The sequence below is a fragment of the Temnothorax americanus genome, unplaced genomic scaffold (genome assembly GCF_048541705.1).
Source record: "Temnothorax americanus isolate GAGA-0224 unplaced genomic scaffold, ASM4854170v1 Scaffold26, whole genome shotgun sequence".
NCBI lineage: Eukaryota > Metazoa > Arthropoda > Insecta > Hymenoptera > Formicidae > Temnothorax > Temnothorax americanus.
Window position 1 is genome coordinate 2,348,801 of NW_027509401.1, and position 25,484 is coordinate 2,374,284.

A 25,484-nucleotide genomic window follows, 5' to 3' on the forward strand; every position below is an offset into this window, starting at 1 on the left:
TTACTGAAATAGTTTAATATACCTACATATTATACATTGTATATTATTAAAAAAAATCTCTCTCTCTCTCTCTCTCTCTCTCTCTCTTACTGTTGATAATATTATTCAACGTACCGATTCCACTCGAAAGGCATCGTTCTTTCTTATAATATTCAGACATTCTTAGTATGCGATAGTGACTAATGATACGTTTCCATTCTTGATTTAGTACAACTTGCTGAGCTCGTAACAACACAAACCTCTTTCAAAAAAAAAAATATATATATATAAAGAAACGTGCGCGCGTCAAAACCGGTGATGTCGAGTATAATTTAGTCGAGCGTCGAGTCGATTCAATAAACAGGATGAACAAGACGTTCGATGAACCCGACGATGACGTGCATCCTTCGAACGGTGGAGGATGCAGGCGCTGCGGGACGGCAGAAGAAGAAATGGTCGAGAGACGGAAAGGTAGAATGAAAAAAAGACACATAGAGAAGGGTTGTCGGCGAGAGCGGGAGGGAGAAGAGGGGGAGGACAGGGTCGAAAGGCGGCGACGGCGGTCGGGGTAAACCGGCGCGGAAAAAACTCGGAGTAATTTACAACAATCGTAAACGTAAGCGCAGGCGCAGCCGGCTTGATTCATAGTGATTGCCTAACGGAACCAGCGCGAAAATTTACTCGCGCGCTACTCGTCGCCGACAGCACCCAACATACTCCCGTCGAAAAATGACATCTGCATTCGGCCAGCGTCATTTGCTTGCTCGTCCGTTCGTCAGTTACGACACACGTCTAATTTATTCGTGCAGAGTCGGTTCGTGCGAAATCGTGCATTTGAGAGCCCATCAGTCTCTCAAAAAATTATTTCTATACAAAATTAGAATCTATCGTTGAAACGCTTCGATAGACACTAAGAAAAGCGTTGCAAGACTCCAGAGAGACGTAAATTGTCAAAGCTGTGAAAATATCAAAATATCAATCTTGGCGCCGTTCCTTTGGTATTTAATTTTATTGTGAATCGTCGTCGATTATCTCCAAGTGTCTGTAACGTTAGAATCTGATTTGATTGAGATTTAAATCTTTACCGATTTATAAATGAGTAAGTTACTTACGGCAACAGCTAACGTTTCCGTTACATTGTGTCCCACCCGTAAGTATACGTAAGTGTTCGAGGCACGCGCGTAGGTGCATGTGGACGCGTGTTTGCCCGTGTGTCCACGTGCACCGGCTGCGATCGTCGCACGTAACGAAAGGCTCGCGTTCGCGCGATGGCAATTATCTCGAGGCGAATTCGCAATTAAACGAGACGATATAATTTATCGGCGGACCAGTTACTCTCGCGAAAAGGAGGTTGCAGACACCGGGCACTCACGGGGAAAGGGAACGGATAGAGGGATGGGGCCAGCCGACGTGGCGCGGGCCCCCTCCGTGCGTTAATTTATTAATCAAACCTGTTCCAGGACACCTTTCGCTCGCCGGGAGTGGCCCGTACGCGCTCGCCATGTAATTGATAATAAATATAACGCGAGTCGTTTTACTTACCGGCGTCGACTGTTCGTCGTCGACGACGTCGAGGCGGAGAACACGGCCACGGTGATACACACACACCTGGTGTGTGGACGATGCATCCGCGCGATGCACACGGCTGAAAGGGATTTAAAGCTGCGCTCCGATACGTCTGCTGCGTAAATAGCCGTGTCGTCGCGCGTAATCGTCTGGATATATGAACTCCGCTAGAATAAACTAGCGTGAGCGGAGGCATAAATCTCTCTTTCTCTGTCTCTCTCACTCTCTCTTTTTCCACTCAACCTTCGGGCCGTCGTGCATCACCGTATCTACCGCCGCGACTTGTATTTGTATCTGGATTAGGCGTGGGAAATTAAACTTTCTACATGCACACACGCGAGAAAGGATTACGCGCGATGCAGAAAATGCCGATGCACCCTATCGCGAGCGTGCGAATCGATGTGATGTCGTGATGAATTAACACATCGAGTGGTTCGATCCGTTTGCGATATTGCACGTGAAAATGTTGCGTACAGGCTATCTCATAAATTTCATCGCGATTTTATAAAATCGCGCGATTTTTAAATTGGCACAAGATTTTTAAAATTTTCATTTTATTTCTGATACTAATTATCCCGACAAGTTAAAATTTAGCTTGTAATTCCCTTAAATCTTTCGTGCAAATAAATTTGAAATTAACTCAGGCACAGAATATACGTCTCTATTTTGGGAATCTGCAATCTACAACTCGCGTATATTTTCGGCACGAAAGTTTGGAGGTCGAGGTGAATATCAACGAGAAGATTTTGACGAAGATCCGCATTTTCCAAAGCTCATCATCTCACGCTTATCCATACGATAACTTTCGAACGTGCCTCGATATCCGACCGAAATCGCGGCTTTGCCTCGAACTGCCTACGTGCTCGATGCTCACCGATCGTCCATTTCCGAAAGCCTCTTCTGGCTTGCGAGTTTCGCGAAGAACTTTTTCATATGTTCCATTCTATGTAGTTGTTTCTTTCTATTACTGCCTAACGCAATTGTGATAAATCACAGTGTTTAAGTGGCCGATCGGTCTCCTCGCGCTTTTCTAGAATCCGCAGTTCCGTGAAATGATACCCTCGTCAAATGGATCGCCCCCCCCCCCCCGTGAAATTCACTTCGGCACTCGCGTGGAAACGCATTTCGCGATCGTTTCGATTTTTCTCGGTTTGTTGACGGCCACGGCGAAAAAAAGCCGGATGGCCCGGCCGGTGAATTATAGCCGCTCGGAAGGGGCCTGGGAGCACCATTAAATGTGACGTCGTATAATAACCGCATTAATATTGTAACGAGCGTCGATGCTCTCGCCCCGATCCAACGTACATCGTATATCGAGGCACATACATCACCCCGTTTCTCTTTTCTTTGGTCCTACTCCTCGCTCTTCGTTTCTCTCTCGTGAGTGAGTGGGAGAAAAAGGGACGACGGAGCCCGCAAGACAGAACGAGAGAGAGGGAGAGAGAGAGCTTCCTGATTTGGATGCGGGTTGCAGGCGCCGATGACCTCGGATCGCCACTCTGGGGGGTCCTGGGGATCCGACTATCCTCGCGGTTCGTTCAAGAGTGTATAAGAGAATGGACATCGGGGCAGTGAGAGAGAGAAGCGAGGGATTTTGAAATATCGCATGGAATATGTAAACGGCGGGCGGAAGGATTTTTCGATTCGCGATGGGACCACCGAGTTCTTTCCGAGTGATATATACATGGCGCTCTGGATTCTTTCTTCTCTGAAATCTTGCCGAGTGTCCGGATCCCCTTCGAGGTTTATCATTTAAATTATACACGATTAATCCACGTGCGCACGTGTGTAAATATCAGGCTGAAAATTTTGAGAGACAGCTTTCACGGTCCTCTTTTTCTTTCTCTCGTTTTATAAAATAGAGTAAATAACGCAGATCGGTTTTAATATATTTACTCTAACATCATGCGAATTTATGCTTAATATTGTTATATATGATAAAGATTAATGAGGAAAAGATAATATTGTCATATTTAATTTGTATATATATACATATTTTAACTCCATTTATGTTTGTGGTGACCGTAATGTTTATTGCGGGATTTCAACTATAAAAAAGCTAATATTAGATGCTTTGGTCGTCGTATTAATAGAAAAATCAGCGTGTAACATCCGGGGTGTTCGGCTACGTCGACAGAGAAAATCCGCGATTTCGGCTTCGATCCATTAAGCCTTAACCAAGAAACCGAATAAATCACAAAGGGTGGCCGGTGAGCGGATCGACGCGCGTCGCTTCGACCGGATAACCGGGGAGGAAGCGCGCGGTACAGGAGAGGAAAGTCGGGTGGTACACACGTCGAAGATGAGCGCGGATACATCATGGTGAACGAGGGTTTGAGCGGGGGCGCCGGTCGAAACCCAGGGGTCGAACTCGGAATATTTATGGCGACCGTGCGGCTCCTATTTTTATTTGGTACGAGAAATCGCGCTTGCGGAGAGCTCGCGGGAAACCCGAAAAATATACCCCCGTTATTTCGCTTTATCTCCGGCCTATCCGGACTCCTTCCCTCCCCTCCCCTCCATTCTCCATCCGATCCCTTTTTGTTCAGCCTATCGTCCTCTGTCGCGTGTTTTTGCAAGTCTCTACGTGCGGTTTCGGCTCGCTCTCCGTCTCTTTTCGCGTTAGGTCGCAGAGAAAAACGGCAGCACGTCTTTTACCGCGAAAAGGTCCCTTTTATCTTCGCACTGAAGATCCGCCGACGTCTTTGAACGTCGCCAGCGAGACATGCTAATGCTCGTTGGCGCGATGAAATCCTGGGCGGTGCGGAATCCCGGATTTCAATAAAAGCGATAGCAGTTCCCTTTGCGATTCTTTTGTTTACCGCGCAACTTACATATGGATGCACAGAAAATACGGCTTATACCTACGTTCAGTAATCCACGCGGCAAGCTACATTGAGATCATTTCGTGAATCGCAAACGCGAAAATGTTACGTCGTAATAATCTAAATACGATTGATCCGTAAATTCGACGGCAAATTCAAGTGACGACGCCTCAAAGAAATCAATAAATAAGTCACGGTGCGCTTAAACAGCCGGCATTCACCCGGCATTCGAGCCATTCGCCATTCTTCTGCTCAAATCCGCGCGAGCGAGCCAGCAATTAATTTTAAGCTCGAATTCACAATAAGCCAGGTTGACGCGCATTCCACGGTCATGATAATTGCGAGAAGAGAGTAAAGAGAGATAGAAAGAAAGAGAGAGGGAGAGAGAGAGAGAAAGAGGGATGGGGGAGAGATGGGGGAGAGATGGGGACAGAATCCGGGAGAAGCTCTCGGGTTTCCGTTCGAACCAGAGCCGCATTGCCTATTGTTGCGACATAATGCATCATTATAGCGGCTTACTCGCTGCAAGAGATGGCCCTTCGCCTCCAGGGGTGGCGAGGGAAGGGAGGGAATACTCGTATTAAGAGCCAGATTAGCGGACTTCCCTGGATAGCGTTAGGTTAGTTAAGAGGGGGGGATACGTTTCAAGGGGATTTCCTTGGCCGCGAAACAGTGAGGGTGGTTAAACTTCGATAGTAAAGCATCGATAATTCTGCGGGTGTTTTAACGATACACACGAGTCCATTTTTCCCCCTCGCGATCGATTCCCTTTATATTACCTTAATTCGCTTTTTAATTTTGCTTTGCGAATTTATAATTTATTTGTTATATATACAATTCTTTTCTTTTTTCTTACTAGCGATTAAAAAATAGTATCGGAACATTTTATACAGCCCGAAGAATAAATTCTTATATTTCGAATTTATTTGACATCATATACATCGCAAAATTCAATAAGAAAAGTAATACGAGAAGAAATGTAGAAAATCGATGCTATAAAGCAAGTAATATAACAATATTGTTGGAGATACCATTTGTCTAATATTTGTTACTTCGTTCAAACTATACCACTTTACTATTTTTCGTCAGAGCTTTTTATAGAAGTGTTGACTACATTTAGATTCAATGTAATTGTAGCCATGTAATTCTAATTGTACCATGATCTATTATAGATTTTGAAAAACGGGAGATAGAGAGTTGCATTTTTAATGAAGGGCAATGTTTTTCGGACCGAACGTGCGTTCGGAGGAAATCTTTTACGAGATTCGTCTCGAAGGGTCACATGAAGGAGGAGGAGAGGAGTAGCGGAAAAGGCTTGGGTGGCAGGGTGCCCATTAAAAGTTCCTAAGGGTCAATTTCCAGTCAAATACACTCGAACGGTACCTCGTCGGGGCGCTTGGGCGGTTTCAGGCCGCGAAATCGATATTAAAGCCGACCGTGTCTATGAAGGGAGGAAATATCGAAATATCTTACGCAAATGTGCGAAATATATCTTATTGAAAAATCGACGATATTTTACTAATTGTAAGTATGTATATTCAATCAAAATTTCATTGAATTCTGATTGATCAGTTGTCTTACACGCGCAAAACTTTCTTCAAATTAAAGAAAAAAGTATAGGAAAAGAAGACATATATAAGTATAGTAAACGATATAAGCATGAAAAAACCAATATTAACCCTGATGCAATCGCGCGGGTCGTTATTTTGATTGTGCGGTATTTTCCAAAGGTTCAACGATTAAATTAATAATTGCAAAATTAAATTTATATTATTATTGTTTAAACTTATAGTTAAGATCTCAAGAAACTATGAATTTTTTCAGAATTTTTAGTACAGTTTTAGGTTGCTTAATATGCCGCGGACGCAAACGTCCCCGTATACCGTTAGTGGGTGGCGAAAAGGAGCGTACGGTTGCAGGGTTAACAATTTAATCCAAATCTGATCTAAAGAATTTTCTAAAAAAAAGGCTTAATTTGTGTTGAAAAATGCTGCTAACGAAACTCTGCGAAACGATTCTTCTTACAATGATAAATCGCGTCGGATGGGCTTAACCGTCAAAATTTACAAAAGATCACAGATATCTTCGACGGCGTTATAAATATAGCGAACTAGATAAAGTAGCGTATCTGCCTCGTTCGTGTTCATCGCGTAACAAAGAGTTAAGACCGAAAACACCGATCGTGGGTGTCGAGGCAGGGAATTAACGACGGGCCGACGTCGCCGCGGCGTCAAGAGCATTGGCACTTTTGCGGTGTGCGTAGGCGAGTGTATATGTGCGTGCAATGCGAAAGACCAAAGTCGACGTAAGAGACGAGAGCGAGACCGAAAGAGGAAGACGGAGAGAAACAAGGACGTCGAGGAGGAGGCAAAGAAGGTTGTCGGGAGGTCGTGCGAGCCGCGAAGGGGTGCGATTCCCGCTCGAGAGCGACGTACCGAACCCCTCAGGTTCAACGTACAGATATAGAGAGGTCGAGGGAGCTGCTGCGAGCATCGCGACGTCGAACATCGTCGACGATATCGACTCCTCAGGGTCGATGCACGCCACTCAACCTGACCTAGGCGTCGTACGCATATTCGAAACTCCTCGCGCATTGTCGCGATTGGTATTTTATTTCAAGAACGGCCATATATTTAAACTTTGGTTTTTAGTGGTCAACTTCAGTTCATTTATATCTACCTAATCGCGAATGGGATTTTCAGAAAATATGTACTTGAATGTAAAAATCCAGAGGAATATTCGTTGAGAATTTTTAGTTGTGCAGTATGATCTCACACCTTATGATCTGTATTCCTATTAATTATATTATAGATGACATAAGGGAACAAATTAAATCTTATCGAATTATCGGATTATTCTTGATATTTTAAATTATACATTATAGTATTACTAGACGAATAAAATTAAAAAATAATACAATAACTTTTTATCTGGTGAAAGATTTATCATTTCTGTAGCTACTGTCTATATAAATTATAATTATTATTTAACATATGGCCTTGCTATGAATTAATGCAAATATTTTATTTGTATTTATTTTTCAAAAACTTTTGTAAATTTTTTTTTAAATTTCTTTTTTATGATCACATAGCGGCTTATCCGTAGCAACTAATAATATACGCTTTATTATGGCACCAAAGAGACCATATTTATTTAATGTATCCGAGTGCAATATATGAAAAGCGCGACGGAAATCTCGTGACAGTATTTTAATGCATATTTAAATGCGCGTCAGAACCGAATAAACGATAAAAACGCCTGCGTGCGGTGTGTTATTCGTTACTTTTATCTTTCCATAACGGGGTGAATTAGAGCTATTCGTTAATCCTCATTGTTTCGCGAGCGTTCAGCCCCCATTCGAACGATATCAATTTGTTATCGAATATATCCACCGTGTGTGCGTCGCGATGAAAATGCGACGCGGTGCGGAATCCGTAATTGCGAGCGTTAAATTTCACAGCGTGTATGCGGTGCGACGGTATGATCGCGGCCATGCGGTCGAGCTGGAAATCCAATTTCGGGAAAAAGAGATTGCATTGCGAGCATCGGTAGTGAATTGCTCGATAGGACGCGCGAAAAGCAGATGCTATTGCAGCAACGTCAAAAAATTTGATATTAAAGCTATATTATTTTACAAAACATCTCGACACGAAGTCTGCAATTAGATTACGGCAAAATTCAGAATGATTTGAAATTAATGATAATCTTCCACAATTTTTGTGAGTAACCAGCAGTATTGGCGAGCAAACTAGCAAGCAAGTCGAAAGTTCTTCCGATGGGATTTGCCGTGAACGGATATAGTTTCCCGATGGTCGATCAGTCGGTGATATTAGAGACACATCTTTTCCATTAGAACGTGTCAGGCCGTACGAGAGAGCGTCAATCTCCGCGTAAATTAGTCCTTCTCGGAGACTCCGTTCCCTTTGGTCCTTGACTAGTAGGTATTGGATTCGCTGGTTTTGGCTTCCCCCCTTCTTTTACAAACGACCGAGATCACTCTCCGTCGAACTCACCAATTTCGACATTTGTCACTAGTCACACTCTGTCGACGATATATTATTTAACATGTCGCAAGGATCGATCAATTCGTGCATTAGTGAAAATATCAAATACAAATTAAAAAAAAAGAGTACCTCGATATCAAAATATCGACATAATTATGTAGTTATTTGATATTAAGAGACATTTTGATGAAATATAAAATAAAATTTTCATTTAAGAAAATGTTCCGTCTTTAAATTCTGTCGTACCGGAGTTTTTTTGTGAAATCAAGCGATCTCAGAGATCCCGAGGATTCTCCCGTGGTTCACAGCGACCAATTTGCAAGCGTTGGGTCTGAAGTTTCTCAGATACGCGCGAGTCAATGAACGTCGTTTTTACGATCAATCTATCGGGAATTCGTGGCTTATAGCAAACCGCCGCGCCCGCGCCGCCGCTGTCAGAGGATTCACCGAGTCGAGGGGAGGCGAGTTAAAATGGAGATGTGAAAGAGGTATATATATATCGGCAGGACGAAAGACGGAAAACAAGGTGCAGAAACGAGGAGGGGGATACGGTTTTACCAGAAGTACTCGGAGTACTCCGAGGGTCTCTCGCTGGTCGGGAAGCGGCAAAAGATGAAAGATATCCGAGATTGGCCTAGCCATTCCGCTGCAAGCTTGCCCGGATATGGGTTTATATTGCTCTTTCGCTTTTATTGCGTTCGACTATAAACTCGTCCGAGACGGGCTTTTCGTCGGGCGCCGCGCGTTCACGCCGCGTAGATACTTTAAAAAGACTCGTGCGCGCGTAGAGCTATCGACCGTTATCTCACGGCGGAAATGCATTGATAGATCATGGTCCTGGAGGTTTCAAGCTACCGAGAAATTGTAAATGCCGTAGATGCTTAAATATTCGTAATTATGATTTTATATAGCTATCGCAACTATGTTCCGGGCGAGGAATGATTACACTGGGTGTTTACCATAACGGTACGACAGAGATAAAACCTAAAAAAAAAAAGACTGAATAATAATAATATCTGAACATTGTCTGAAGCATAAACTTCAAACCAAAGAAACTTAAATTTTGACACTGTCTGGTTGTACTGTCAGTTTTATGTTTTTGTAGTTCGTATCTCATACAGATCTGCAACTAATTACCAAAATTTTATTAATTACGTTGGAAAGCGCACTAAATAATTGTAAATAATTACATTCGCGATCGATATTTCGATCTTTTTTTTTCAAGAAAAATGTTACTCGGTATAGACGACGTTTTTCAAAAGGATACTCTTGGAAGACGAGAATAGCTCTTGAATAGAATCACGAGAACGAGCGTGTGTCCTCGTGTCACAGAAGACATCAAAGGTGCTCGTCTCGTCTACGAGATAATCGTTCGCGCGTCACACCGCCTTACGTTTCCTCGTAACAGGATACGGCTCTATCGCGGGTAGCCTTCCGTAAAATCGTCCCAGCGATATATTCCTCCCATATCTCTCAGGTACACCACGCTTAGATCGCTCTCTCCCTCTTTCACACCATAAAGGAGGGGAGGGAGGATTTATTATTACACCGTGGCGGCGATAAAAGCGAACGGACAATAATAGCGAGAGCTGCGTGTGAGAGGGAAGATGCCCATCGCGGAAGTTCGTGTTTTACGCTCGAATGTGAGCGCAAAAAGCGCTGGTGATTTTTTTGATAAGCGGTAGTACCTACGCTACCGAACTACGTCGTTACGGGAAAGAGATGTAGGTTGAACGATATAGCGCCAAAATTCGTTATAGAATGGGGTATTAGGGCTAATATAGATTATATCTACTTTGATAATTATAATATGGTCTGCTAGAAAATGTCTCAACGGTGAATACGGAGGAAGTTTGAACCACAAATAACTTAATTCATTAAGTTTAACTTTATAATTTACAAGACGATCTAAAAAAAATAAAAATAGTAAAATAGAGAAATACAAAGAAATGCGAATATTTAAACTACAAAAACTTGGAGAAAAAAAAACTGGAGAACATTAACCAACTACAGTTAATTATATGTACTTGCTCGAGAGTTGTTAGATTCGTCATAACTTTAATATTATTATTCAATAAGGAATCTACACGCGCGATAATATAGCGGCGCTGTAGCGATACAGCCGGTTAAGAATTTGTATAAATAGAGCACGAAAGAAAGGAAACGAAAATTGAGGCGGGAGGGGGGCAAGGAGGGGAAACGAATTGAGAGAGAAAAGGGCGGAAAAGAGATGCGATCGAGAAGGACCTATAGCGAGCTCTATATCGCAAGTGATGCACTTGACGGGGAACAGAGGGGAGTAAATGCACCATTATCGAGTGCATAAAGCGTGCCAGACCGGTTATGCGTATTTACGCACGTTTCCTTAGCGCTCGATGAGGGCAGGAGAGGTGGCGGGGAACGGACAAATTCGCTCGTGAATTACCGAGACAATGCACTCGCACGCCAAGCCATCACCGAGGCGAGGAATAATGTTACTCCCGTAACGACTCTCTCTCTAACCCTTTACCAGTTGCAACGCGCGGATGTTTGCGTCTGTAGTAGGCAGTAGCACTCACTCATATGCGGGAGTATCTTAAGGTTCACATTGCATGTTTTTTGTTCATTGTAAATTCTACAATGAACAATCAATCATTTCTTTAAGATAATTTAATCAATGTTTTTTCATGCTTCCCATGTTTTTATTCTTCTACCTTTTTGGTATTAAAATATAATTGAAGAGTATATTAAAATATATAAATATATAAAATTAAAAAAAATTCATGGAGATTATGAGTAATACTTGTACGATGTTTTTTTTTTTTTTTTTTTTTTAAAAATTTGGTTTGATAGAATCTAAAAAGTCAAAATAATTCCATTGCGAATGGATTGAATTATTGCCTGTTTAAGATCGGCAATCGGAGCGAGGGTGAAAGGCCTCGATTTTTTTGCATTGAAACCGGTATTAATGAAATGCTATTAGCTAATGAAGCAGATGCGTATTAATACCAACGTGAATTGGCATGTCGCGTTGACGAGGTTGAAAAAAAAAAGAGGAAAAACGAAAGAAACGGTCGTCGGTATAATCCTGTCGCTTTCATGCGCAAGGCAAACCGGAACCTGAGCGCATATACGTCTATCTTTACGCGCCGCGACTTTTAAATGTCTCGTGGCGGTCATTAAAATTCATCGAAAGGCGACAGAACCGACACATCGTTGCGCAAGATTTAAGATAGGCGATTAAGAGAACGACGGTCAAGATACTCTCGGAACGGTGAGCAGCAACTTGTACTATCGATACATATATATAGCGATCGACAAAAGGAGATAAAAAAATTGCATAATCCGCTCGCGGACGCCGCTCCTAGATTACAAAATGTATTTGTTTTGCAAATTAACGAGGTACAAGCCCACTGTCTACTGGACTTACGTGGAGTCCATTGAAAGACATAATTCGTAGGTAGATTATGACGACGTATATACTTGATCTCCTTGCTTTTTATACGCATGTATTATTCTTTATATATTTTTTTCTTCACAACGACTTCTACGCTTGTTGCATCCTACGTGGCCTTATGCTTTTAATCTATTCGTTTATTTTTATGCTTCGATATTTTACAATATTTTAATTTCATCTCTCTAATGTAACTTTTTAAAATTAAAATCTTCTGTGATAACTTCTTATAATTTCCAATCCAAAGGGCGGTCTTTTATCTGTCAAGTTAAATATCTTATCGGATTTCAAATGAAAAATTTCTATAGACTCTAGTTATGTTAAAGTAAATTTATCGTAAGATTTGTGAGTGAAGACTGTCCCTTTAGTTCTTCATCTCTTTGATGGAAAAGTTGTCGCCGCGGCGTCCTTCATCCATGTTCAGGGAAAAGTACCCTAGCGGTGCGTAACGGTGAACCAACGGTGACCAACAGCGTTGTTTCCTCTGTTGTATGCAAATGCAACCGGATGGCGTCAGCGCGTGCCGCGCATTAACAACGTCAGTTGACCTTGCGCGATCGATCGCGCACCGATCCGAGATTCCTCAAGGCTCGCTCGCTCGCTCACGCGAATCTCCCAATGCAAATGCAACCAGACGGTGTTGCGAAAAGGATGCGACGCGGAGCGCTTTATTTTTTTCCGTGGAAATTGAATTGACGCGAGATGCACAGTATACGAAAGCCAAAGCGCGCTTCCGGCGACGAACGTCGCCGTGACGTCGAGAAGGCGAGACGCGGAAATGCACGTATTTTGATAGAACCGTCTCCCGTAACCGTCTTCATTCATTTCTGTAAATTCCCCTGCTTGCCTTTCCGTAGCTCTTTTCTCCGCTTTGGAAACCGAGTGAATAATCGTCGAATGGTATCAAAAGTATTTCGAGATGTTTTTCTTGCAGATACGCTTTTAGATCTACTCGTGGTGAGTCGGAAGGAAATCTCGTGATTTAAATGCATCCGATATATTGGAGACGCTCGACGTCTTTCTTCGGCGAATAAAGCGCGAGCCATTTGAATTGAAACATGTATAAATATTGTGAACAGAAAGATTAAATGTTTGTCGAAATCAGGGATTAAAACTGCTTCAGATAAAATTTACATTTCATAGATATGCAAAACTAATATCTATTTTTATGGACGACAATTCGAGAAAATTAATGACGTTATGTATGTTTTTCCGGGTATTCTCCAATGAAAGTTGAATTTATCAAAATGCTAGCCGCATGTTACGCTCCATTAAATGCACAAAACTTGTTAGTGTCGCAAATAAACGCGGAGACAATCCTGCCGAGATGATCTTGAGAAAATATCGCAGCCACGGACGATTTGTTCAGCTCTCGAGGAAGTCATTTGAAAACGCCACAATACTGGATATTCGAGAAATCTTGTTAAAACGACGCAAATATATCACGTCCTTTGTAAGAATATATATAATTTCTTATATCTTTTGTGAGGACACATAGGTATATGAGGCCTGTAATATTATTTTTGTAACCGTTCAACGATGGAATTTTTATTTGGGAGAAAATTATAAGAATATTTTTGCTGCTAATAAAAAACGCGCATCGCTTAATAAAAAAATATTCATATATAATATGACAAATAATATATTTTAAAAATAAAATGTAATCAAATTTATTATCTAAAAACATAAAGCTACGCGATATATTCCCATATAACGGGTTGCGATTAAAGTAAACGTCGCGTTAAGAAGAAGTGGCTGTTCGCTCTCGAACAAGTCGCGTTACAAACAGGAAAGGATCAATGGTTGGTGCTCTCTTGCGCTTGAATTTTTTTCAGCAACCGCAAAAGATATCACATTGATTTCTAGGAGCCGGACCCTCCGTCTCCGTCGGCCAGGACGGAACGATCTTTCGCTTTCGGTCTCCGCCCACAGAAACCCCAGGAAAATTCTGCTCGCTCGCCATCCCTCCCTTCCTCTTGTCCTCCCTCGTCCTTCTCATCCGAAAGCTCTTCCTAACACCGACCAGTTGAGCTCTAATTGCGTTTCCCGCCTAGCTCGGTCCCTCGGTCCTTCCGCTACAGTCATTCCTCTTCAAGCTCTCGGACCAGGGCCTTTTGTGTACACACGTGCGCGTGCGCGTGCACACACGTATGTACGTACACGCGCGCGACGTCGCTCGCAATCCCGGAATTCCTTGCCAAGGGGATGTTGCGACAGGATCCGCTCGATCGGACGCGTCCAATACACCCTTGCGCTGAAAGCAATGGTCCGCGACCGGATTTTCTCTCGGAGGCAATTCAAGGATTCGGATTGCGAACCGTACGAAGAGAGAGAGAGAGAGAGATAGAGAGAGAGAGAGAGAGAGAGAGAGAGAGAGAGAGAGATAGAGAGAGAGAGAGAGAGAGAGAGAGAGAGACGGAGGAAGGAAGCTATCGATTCAAATATACGATAGCGTATGAGATTTAGCGATTTCCATGAAGAGGATAAACGCGAAAACGCTTAACCCATTAGCTGCCACTGTTCGCGTTCGAGAATTGCGTTAAAAGGGGTAATAAACTTCGTTCTTGGTTTCTGAACGACCATAAGCCTGTCAGGATAAACTGACTGTCGGTGTTACACAGAATACTGTAGCACATTATACAGTTTGTCGTTATCAATGCCCGAACGAGCACGACGATCATTTATTTCTGTAGCTTTGTGCTTCTCAGAACTCCTGTACATGACAGTTTATGCGCGGAGAAAAAGGTTTGCTGGCGCAGCATATTTTACGCTGTCGTGGCAAATTTCGCCAGTTATTATATCGATAGCAAGAAGATTTATTTAAAATGCTAATTTTATTTGTTGGAAAGCTGAGTCTACAAATTATTTTCCCATAATAATGGATTAATTCTTTTTCCGAGTAGCTAAGCTTTGATAAATTCTGAAGTAGCTGCGGCGGTTCTGCCGCGACGGCAGTATTCCAGATTAAAATGGAATTAGCAAATATTCGTACGCGTGGCGCACACAAGTCTCTCGATGACTGCGGTAATTGATAGTCTTTAGCTTTCCTGATCCTAGAACAAATCTTTTTAATTTTCAATTTCCTAATGGGGTAAGACCGCTTTTTAATCATGCAGTGACTTCTCTCGAGCGCGAACGTGCGGAATCAATCTCGAAATCGCTGAGTCTCCGATCCTTCTCGCAACGGCGAAAAACCGCAGCGAGCAAGCGGGACGATTGCGTTCCCCGGCTTCCGTTCCCTCTTTTTTTTTTATACGCTTTTTCCTTCGCACCTATCGATCTCGTCTTTCTCGCTCGCGAGTCTTTACGCCCCGCCAATCTCGTTCATGTTTCCGATCTTCTCACCCTCTTTGCGAACGCGGCAAGAACCGCGGGCTTCGCCTGGAATTGCTCTACCCCGTCTCTAAGACCACCCCACGGACTCGACATACAGATCTCCTTAATTGATTTAAGATATAAATCACCCGGCTGAGTGTCGGGTGAACGGACAAACCGTACGTGCGTTCGATTTGTTCCTGCTCCCGCTTCCGCTTTTCTTTTCCGGAGACAAATCGCACCCCGGTGTAAGCGTTTTACAGAATAAATTAGTATTAGTAGAGGGCTGCCTCTCTTTTTATCCTTCTTTATGGTTGCACATTGATTAAGTTGGCCTTCTCGTATTACGACTGTAACAAGATAGCGAATTTGCTAAGGATAAAACGGAAATAGACGCGCGCGCGCTTTCCATAACTTTAATTCTATTAACAACTGTAAAGTTGAGTTTACAGTTTTTTATTGAGACTATTAATAAATTAGTATCTGTCAAATTAAAAACAAAAAAGTAATATTATCATTATATATTACCTTAGAATATACCATAAAAATACTGCGTTAAATATGTCTACAGTAAGACAGTTAAATGTTAAGTTTTACGTCGGAAACGCTTGGAATTAAAACTCAAGAGAAAAAGGAGGATAGATAGTCCGCGAAACGTTCGACCGCAGCGGTTTCCTGTTAATTAATACTTCACAAGAGATTCAGAAATGGCTATTAAGAGTAGGCCCGATGCCGGCTATCCGGCCACTTCGCTTCGGGATGATCCGGCGGCCGCCGCTATCTCGTTTCGTCTCCGGCGACCAGTTTACTTGTTATGAAAGTTTAAATTAATTTCGAGGTAATTTCCGTGCGGTAATGGCGAGTGCCGCGCGCGCGATGGGGGCCGCAGGAGATCCCCGGTCTTCTAGAAGGCGGCCCGCCCGCGCCGCCGTCTCCGTCTTATCGCTGGAAAAACAATCGAGTCCATTGTGTGTGTGCTCCGCGCGCGCGCCGCGTCCCTATATCACGCTCCTGTCAACTGCCTGGTGCGGGAAGCCAGAAAATATCGCCCTCGCGGTCCGACTCATACCCGTAGAAACTTTTCTGCAGCACCTGCGCCTCATCCGGAGGCTGATCAAGTTCGATGTCTCGCGAGCTACGACGCGCACCTGCCGCGCATCCCGATGTTGCGATTTCGCAGGCGATAACTAAGGATCGGATTACTCGAACAATTTAATATGTGCCCGTGAGACGCATAGAGGGGGGGAGACCCTGAGAATATGAAATAAAGTAGAAATGAGGGAGATCAAACTGTTACTTTCAGAAAAATTGGCGACACGTAATATTTGACAATACACGTTAAAGTATTATTAACGGCAAAGTATTTTAAAATATTGCAATTAAAAAAATATATATGTAATCAATTTAGGATTATTGCCTTTAGTGTTAATTAATTTTTATCTTAATTTTAACTATATTGTGAAGTAATATATTAATTGAAGTTATTTTTTTATATCATTTGGGAATCGTCTCGCTCGAACGAGATTCTTATAGTATCAAACGGAAATTACGAAAAAATTGGAGCGTATTCGTTATTCACGATGACGACTGTCATTCTTCTGTACGGCGATATCGACTACAAAACTTGGAAGGCAACGTGTCCATTATACGGACGGCGTAGTAAATCGGGGAACAATCCCGTACTTTAAATTCTCTCCACAGCGGGAATATGATCGAACTCGTAGTACTTTCGATGGAACATTCTCGTGCAGTTCCAGCGAGTATAATAAATATTATTTCAGAGGGGCACACCAGTGAGTTATATTTAAGCATGACCGTGAAAGTAAGATCGATTTCATAGGAGTCATAAAATGGCGTATTGTAAGTCCTTTATAGAAGCTACAATGATACTTGAGCCTTTTAACAAACTGTAGTCTGACCTCCAAAATCCTCTTTATTAAAAATTTTGTTAATTTAATTTTAAAAACAACGTAATATGTTATCAAATTTTAATAATGAAAAAATAGCACAAATCGAATAATTGATTAATCAATTGTATTAATAAGTAATGTGATATAATTTTTTACTGTAATATAATTAAGAAGTTGTAGAATTTTGTGCTCTCTTTAAAATATTTAAAAGCTCTATTATGTTATATACTTTTTTATAATATATCACAAATAAATCTAGTCAGTTGTCGTCGAATTTATTGAGAAATTTATTCTGTCCGTATGTGAAACCGGCATAACTGCCGATTCAGTTTCGCCGCGGCCTCAAGTTGAAATTGTAAGAAGTAGAGGAGAGCTGTCGCAAGGAGCGGACGTGTCCGAGGTGTGTGCGGAGAGCGAGATATTGAGCGGTATCGTTTCCATGTAATAGGCAATACGTTATTGAGGCTCGGCACCGGCCTCGAAATGCACTCCTATTCCCATGTTAATGCGGATTATCAAGCAGCCCCGTTCGCGGTTAGCACAAATGCTAAAGTTCGTGGAACACACCGTCGCGTAGCTGCGTCGTGAGACCCACGGGCATCGTTGCACCTTTGCGATCGGCCGATCGATCTCGGTGATCGATCTGGCATTATTATTACATGTGTCGTCGGCTTTTGTCGCGCCGCGGTGCAACGAGGACTTTCTATTTCCGAGATTTGAATGCTCCATTCGCCACGGGCGAGTAGTACGGTAGAGACCTAAAGGATATATTTTTGACACGAAAGATATATTACGTAAAAAAATCTTACAATTAATGGAAACCAAGAGTTTCCATTAATAAAAAAAGTAATCTTTTCTTTTATGATATTTATACACAACGCTATAACATCAATAATACACTCGTATTTATAAAAATCTAAAGTTTCATAGTTAACGAAATAATATCTGGCAAAGAATGATTGGATTCATTAATACATATTAGCTGTAATCAATACTAGGTACGTTTCATATGTCATAGTCATATCTTATCTTCCGCATTACATGTTCCCCCACATCTTAATTACCATGCGTAAGAACGCGCTGTAACTATTCGTTATCCATCTCTCGCCCATCGTCATCCCTACGAAAAAAAACTTTCTCGGGGCGAGGTAATTGTGGTCTTCGTGCGGATGAGATGAGAATCGACGCGACATCCGGGCGACGACGAGATGGCACGCTGGTGGAATAGAAATGGCGAAATAAAACTAGCCGCGAGAGATCAAGGTCAGCGGCGGCGAACGGAGCCAATTAGCCAACTATAGACTCGATTAGCCAGCCGGCGGAAGCGCTTCGGACTGGCGAAACTACGCGTATAACGGGCCGAAAGATATACAGGCACCGTAAGTACTATATACTTAGGCGGATAACCGAGTGCCCGTGTGTCCATTAACGTTTCTACCGCCGCCGGTCGCTGATACTTTCTGAGATGCTTTTCCGCCTTTTCCTCTCCCGCTCGTTTCGCACGTGATCTGAGGCGAGCGAAGAAACAGATAGAAAGAGGGAGAAAAAGTGGGAGAAAGAGGCTCGCTGAGGCGAATTCATCCTAGATTATAACGGTATTCGCCTTTGTTGAATATTCACCGACTTACACGCCCGATTTTTTTGCACCGGCGAACTTTGACCTGACACCGTACGGTAGCATTGTAAGGTCCGTTCTCCAAGAACGGTTCGAAGAACGGTGAATAAACTTCTTATAAATAAGTTCGCGTTAGGGTCTTTTCATATCTCATATCCACCACGCGAAGAAATATAGATATCTATTCTCAATTTTCCATAATAGGTACTCTTTTGTAGAAATATTGGGAGATGTTATTGGGTCAAGTTAATATTTCGTTATATTATCTATTTATGTAGATGGCTGCAGATCTGAATACATGTAGCTTGAGGATTAAGAACAAGTTCATAGAAAGTCCAACGTAATATTTTCTCGTCGAGAGAACTAATCGTGCAAGCAGCTGTAATAGAGTGCAGAGGATAATAACTTACAATTAATTGAAATAGGCGTTTAGATAAACGCGTATAGAATATAGAATAATTGCTACCGGTTCCGTTGGATACTGCCGGCGTGCAACGCGATAGTACTCGATTTACAGCTTTACCGTTTACTCTTACTACTTGTCGGGATTAGTTTTCTTGCGTAAGTAAAAGCGTCGATAAACACGCGAGGCGGCTTTCATCAGATATATCAGGGGACTGTTTTTCTCTCTCTCTCTCTCTCTTTTCCGGTTAGAATAGCGCACATAGTACATCAGGAATCGTAATCCGGCCCCCCGCCCCGCTCATGAGGATCCCGCAAGAAGTCCGTGCCCTCACGGATCGAGGATCATGGCTTTGTCCGGCGAATAATGGCAGAGCAAACGGGAGGCGTTCGTCGGAATTAAAACGTGAGCCTGCGGATGTTCGGCGGTCCCGAGCGAAGAGGGCTGTGCTATACAAAGGATTCCTCTTTCCCTTCTTCCCTTCACTCTTCGCAACTATCCCTTGTCGAGAAAATCCGCGGAGAATCTCTCGGAATTGTATGTGACGATACATGACAACATCGGATGAAGAGAAAATACAGAGAACAAACAATTTAATTCTTTAGTTAAAGATAAACATTGCTGTCTGTTTCGTTATCATTTAGCAATCTTTCTTCATATCTTCATTCTATGTAAACACCTTTAATCTTAACACGCAGCATGTATTAAGATCTATGGAATTGTTTACAGTTGGATTAAGCAATTGAAGGGAACTTGAATCAAGAATATTGGCTATCATTAGTCACACGTGTATCACATAGTTTATCAAGATAATTCTGAAAAACAACTTTCGCAAAGATAACGCGTTGGAAGAAGAACTGAAACGTTCTTTATCAGAAATAAGTCGAAGTAGCTCCTGACTTCGTTTGTCTTAATCTGAGAATACACAGCATGGCAAAAAAGAACGAATCCGCGGGCAGTGATCGTTAACTATCCTTAGCACCAAATCTTCTCCATTTCCATTAGCAGGAAGCATTGCCTCTCTCTTTCCCAGCGCGAACGAGAAACGGGCTAATCTCTCGAGGGGTTAAGCGATCGCTTATAGCGATTTTCCTAACCCTCCTTGCGAGATCCTTCGCAGTCCGACACCCTTTCCGTCCCTCCCCGCTGCCTCCCTCATCCGTGACGTGCGAGTCCGTGAGAGCGACGATCTATCACCATCATCCGAGATTGAGACTTTGCGCTTTCGACGAAAACAAACTGCCGTGTCGTACGCCATATTGCCGGCTGCTTTATATTCGCCGATCCTTCGTGAGCAACAAAAGCGAACTACTCCACCTCGTAACGCGTCACGTGCGTGCGTCATTACGCCTCCTCTTTCGCGGGGAAAACGACGCGGCGCCTTCCTCGCGAACATGTTGAAAATCACCGGGTCCCTTTTCCCGGATGATGCATACGACATCGCGACGCCCGCCGAAATATTGCGATACGGGTCTTTCTGCGCCGGGAACGTTAATGCACGCGAGATATATAAGGTGTATGGAATATCTACCGAGCATTTTCTCAGATATTCGCAGATTTTGTGGATATATGTAGTTTATAATTAGTTCCAAGACTAACTGTCCTCCAACACATTTTGAAGCGACAGCCACTTTTAGGTTGATATCTAACATTAATGATTGAAGAAAAATACCGTGTGGTATCGAGACACCCTATATGCCGATGGGCAAAGGGATTCATCGTAAAAAATGATTTACGCAATTTTCGATTTGGCAGTCTCGCCTATACGTGCGCAATATGCTTAACTTAGGGGATGTGATATGAAAATACAATATGCGGTGAAAAATAGAAGCGATAAATGATACTTTGTGTTTCCAATTTCAATCATAGCGCTAACTTATTCATGCGAGGTGTCGGAAACCTAGAGGTGATATTTCTAAGTGCTTTCGAGATAATCCTTGGATACAAGATATAAATAGCTATCGTGCGTACTGTGATAAATTTAAACGCTAACAAAATTAGTGTACGCGCAACACACGGGGAAACCTGCCCGTTGCCGGTCAATTAATTCAGGAAGCTGCTTTTAATCGTTAGCCGGGCCGACGAGGGAGCATTCCCGGTCGAGGAAACGCGCGAGCAAGAATCCTCGCGAGTGTAATTCCGCTCGTAATAAACAGGAACACGCGTCGTTATCGACACGGTGCGATCGCACGAGACGGGCCGGACGAGAAAGAGAGAGAGAGAGAGAGAGAGAGAGAGCCGGCTCTCCAGGGTCGCGATCGCAAGCGTTCTCCCCCGTGTGTAATACGCCGGACGATTTCTTTATTTAAACGATACGGCCGGCCAACGCCGTACATCACCGCGGTCAACTGGAAAAAAAGAAGGCACGACACGTCGTGCGGTTGAATATTATTAGACCGTGGAGAAGAAAACGACACGGGTAAATGATCGCGCTCGGCAGATCCTCATAAGATTGTTGCATCTTAAGTGCAATTTATACCGTTCGCAGAAATACGGCCGTCGACGAACATCGTATGTTAACAGCGAGTTGGAGTTCTTTTATTAAGAGTATCTTCATTTCCTCTCATTTAATTTTTCTGATCAGATTAACGTGGGGTTCTTCTCGGCATAAATTTGATCGCATCTTCCCTTATATTTTGCTATTATTTTACGTTAAATATCCTGTAATGATTGAATAAATTCTCGAACTGAAATGTCCCCCTTATGGTTTTAAATCAAATTTTCATTTTACGAGGAAAAATATAAATTTTTCATTAATTGTTTCTACATATACCGCCGCAAAGAAGTTTAGAAAGTTTCGCATGGACCAGTCGCGCGAATTACCGTCTGAAAATTGGCGCGCAACGCGACTAAAGCACGGGTGACTCACCGGTGAACGACTCCTTTCGAGTGCATGTGCTTGAGCGCGGCGACCAGCTGTCTGGTGTAGAGCCTCGCCGTGTTCTCGTCCAGTTTACCGGCCGGCTGCTCCTTAATGTGTGTGCACAGGTCGCCGCCGGTCGCGAGTTCCGTCACGAGATAGTACACGGATCCACACTGCAAGCAGGCGTTAAATTAAACCGTTATCGATTCCCCGCGTCGATAACGCGAGACTATCATAGAGGTTTTAGAGATACAATAACATGGGATTCTGCAGGACCGGTTCTTTGGGTTTTTGGTCTTTTAAGTTCTTAGACTCTCGCGGTGCTGTTTTTAATACGAGGTCCTATACAATCCCGAGGTATTCGAATTTAGATGTGTCTTGCGCCAAACATATCTTGTAGAAATATGAATTTGAAATTACAGCAAAGTGATATCAAAATCTCAGAGTAACAATTTGAAAAATTTGCGGTAGTATAAATTCTATTTGTACTTAATCATATTGAATCGTTGTTTGGTTGTAGAACATTTAGGTAGGATGCAATTGAAATTCACGATTATAATTAAGGAGTAAATTGCACGTAACAAAAAGGGGAAAAGCAGGTTATTCTTTAATAAGAAGATAATTCACGATGACGCGCTTTAAATTTATTAAATAACGTTAACACATCGTGTACAATCTCCTCTCATTATTTTTTCGTTTCGCGCGGCACGACGTCGAAGCATGGGTACGTATAGGTATACGTTTTAGTCGTCGCCCGTGAAAATGGAGCAACAAGCAACGAGCTGGGGAGAGCCCGGGACCGGTCGTACGAAATTGATCATGTGTATTTAAAATGCACCACGAGGTGGAGGCGCATCGTAATTATCGAGAAAGCGTTTCCTGAATTTCGCACGCGCTTGCGAGACACGTGCGTGGGCCTCGTCGATTAAGTGATTACCTTAATACAACGATATGCATGCGGCGACATCGGGGGAGCGGCGCGTTCACGCGTGGCCGACGAGTTACGGTCAGAGCGATTCGTCGCGCCCAGCCAATGACGGGTCGGTGTTCGATCGGGCGCCGATGATTATTTAATTCATCGGGGCTGGACACATCGGCTTGACTGCTTTAATTATGAGTCGCGTGAATCACGAGAACTGAATAAATTTCGCACGCGAGTATTAGCGGTCGAATGTCAAGCACGAGATCGAACGGGACGAGATTTTCACTATATTGCGCTAGTTATTCCACAAGGGCTTAATCATTTGCAATAAGATTTTAGTAATTACTAATACATTTATTGCGTGTTTCTTTTACAGACTTAACACATAAATTCTCGATAAAAAAGTTTAACAGAAATTCCGAAATATTTCTCGATATATGAAATTGCTATAGTATTTGTCGGATGAAGAACTCGTCAGAATAGTTGATTGCAAATAAATTTTTCAAAAATAGCATTTGGCTTGATTTAAGCTTTACTCTGCATTATTCTGGTCGGCGCGCTGAAAGCGACCGAAGGGGAACTTCTAGCCAACGGAAACTAAACGAGAATTTCTGGGGAGTTCGACCACTTGCGAAGTCAATTCACCAGAGATGCGCACCGCTCTATCTCGCTTGGCTAGAATCGCCGTTTCGTTTTGACGGGGACTTGTTGATATAGCGCTTGCCAACCGAATCAACCGGAGCCAGGGTGAAACGTGAGATACCCGATTTCGATATATCATCGGGTACGAGTAAAACAGGAACGTAAATTCGGCGTATGTAAACGAGGGGATCCGAAGGCATGGCACGACGGAAAAGGCCGGAGATGCTGGGAAAAGAGCCGAACGTGAAAGTCATTTCTCCATGCGAAACAAGAAGCGTATGGTACGAGCATCGCTTTTCGCAACTCGTGCCAAAAAGGTGTGTATCAGTTATACAAGATCCTATTCCCGAGAATCCCGAGTGGAATTTAAAGCGGACTTTTCCTTAGCGCGAATTTAATGCTCGCGTATCCCTCGATTCTTGCGATCTGGCAAAAACTCTGGATCGTTTCCATCGATCGTTCGAATCGTCGTCTTTCCCCGAAAGTGTTCCTTACAAAGTAAGCACGCGCGGATCGTCATTGCGCATTCTGCAACTCAGACTTTTCCGCGTAATATTGTTTTCCTAATATATATTCGCGCAATCGTTTTCCGTCATCGTGCACTCGGACAGGTCGCTTTATTTATGACAAGACGAAAATAAGCTTATATTCAAATTGTTTCGGATGAATCTCTACATTATTATCTAAGATGACATCATAGTCCTAAAACGAGGCAATTCCAATTCGTTGTAATAATCCGCTGCAAATGCGGTTGCCGACGCGTTCTTTTTTATAGCAACTTCGTTCCTCGAACGAGGGAGATGTCGGCGTCGTTGGACGCCAGTAACGGGCAAGTCCTACGCGATTCGTCGGCTCGTAACATCGGTACGATCGGTACCGACATAAAATCGCGCGAGCGGCACGTTTACGGCCGACGATAATGACCTTAATTGGCGCTTAAAGCGGCTTTCCTTCAATATCCCGAGCATGAGTAACACGCTGCCCGCTGGACATGCATCTTCGTAAAAATCGACAGGCACGCGTGCGCGCTTTCTTATTACTCCCAGAGTGATTCAGAATAACTGTCTCTATAGCTTACAAATATGTACGAATAAATAATTGAAATAAAGATATATTCTTTTTTCTTGATTATATAACTAGTAATGTTATAATCAGGATATACACAATTTTAATTGAATCGAATATTCAGATAAATTGATTTTCCTCGAGATAAAAATGAAACATTTAAAAGAGACTTTTTTTGGTCTTAATTTTTTAAGCAGAGAGTTGAGCGTTCATAATATCATAATACATGCAATTAATAGAAATGTAAATTACATATGTAAACTCTGTTTCTCTATAAAGCTTTTTATGGGCAGTAATCTTAAATTTCTATGTATATGTGACGGATAATAAAATAAACTACCCAGTGACTAGGCAGGAAAATATCGCTAACCCGTAAATGCCACGGTTTTGCCTAAAATGTTGGGTATTGGGAGGTACGCGTTTATACTATGGCACTGCAATAACCGCAACTTTACGACACAAAAAATGGTCGCCGATACATTGTCCTCGCAGAGGATGAAATTTTGTGTGCAACAAAATGCTATCGTGAATTTACGGTAAAATGACATTTTTTATCACTATACTTCGCGTATATCATATATTCGAAAGTATATCTCTTATATTTCATTGTATTTATATGTATATTTGATACTCTTGAACATTGATACATATGAAATGAATAATTTCAAATTAGTCACGTAAATCGCGTTTGCGAATTTTTATATTAAGCATAATCTACATATATTCTATCAGAATGAATTATTCACAAGTGTAAAAACATAAGGTTGTGGCGGCGTTTGACTTTCAGCAACGTCAAAATACTCTATCAATAATTAATGCAAGGAAAAGTGGCCATTTGCATATTCAATGAGTCCTGGCGGTATCGTCGATCGCGTGATGTCGTCGTTTGGAAACGGGCTGCTGTCGTCGCGAAATCATGTCACCGACAGGCGACCTTAAGAG

The 25,484-nt window shown here is 42.6% G+C and overlaps 1 protein-coding gene and 1 long non-coding RNA gene across 2 annotated transcripts in view; one reads left to right on the forward strand and one right to left on the reverse strand.

The window, feature by feature from the left end:
• LOC143899153 (uncharacterized) overlaps positions 1–25,484 on the forward strand; it is a 289,478-nt gene that overhangs the window by 10,821 nt on the left and 253,173 nt on the right. The window lies entirely within an intron of this gene.
• LOC143899152 (MAP/microtubule affinity-regulating kinase 3-like) overlaps positions 1–25,484 on the reverse strand; it is a 209,234-nt gene that overhangs the window by 9,997 nt on the left and 173,753 nt on the right. Inside the window, exon 3 of the mRNA XM_077409171.1 lies at positions 21,920–22,086. Coding sequence (XP_077265297.1) covers positions 21,920–22,086 — 167 coding nt within the window. The remainder of the gene's footprint in view (positions 1–21,919; positions 22,087–25,484) is intronic.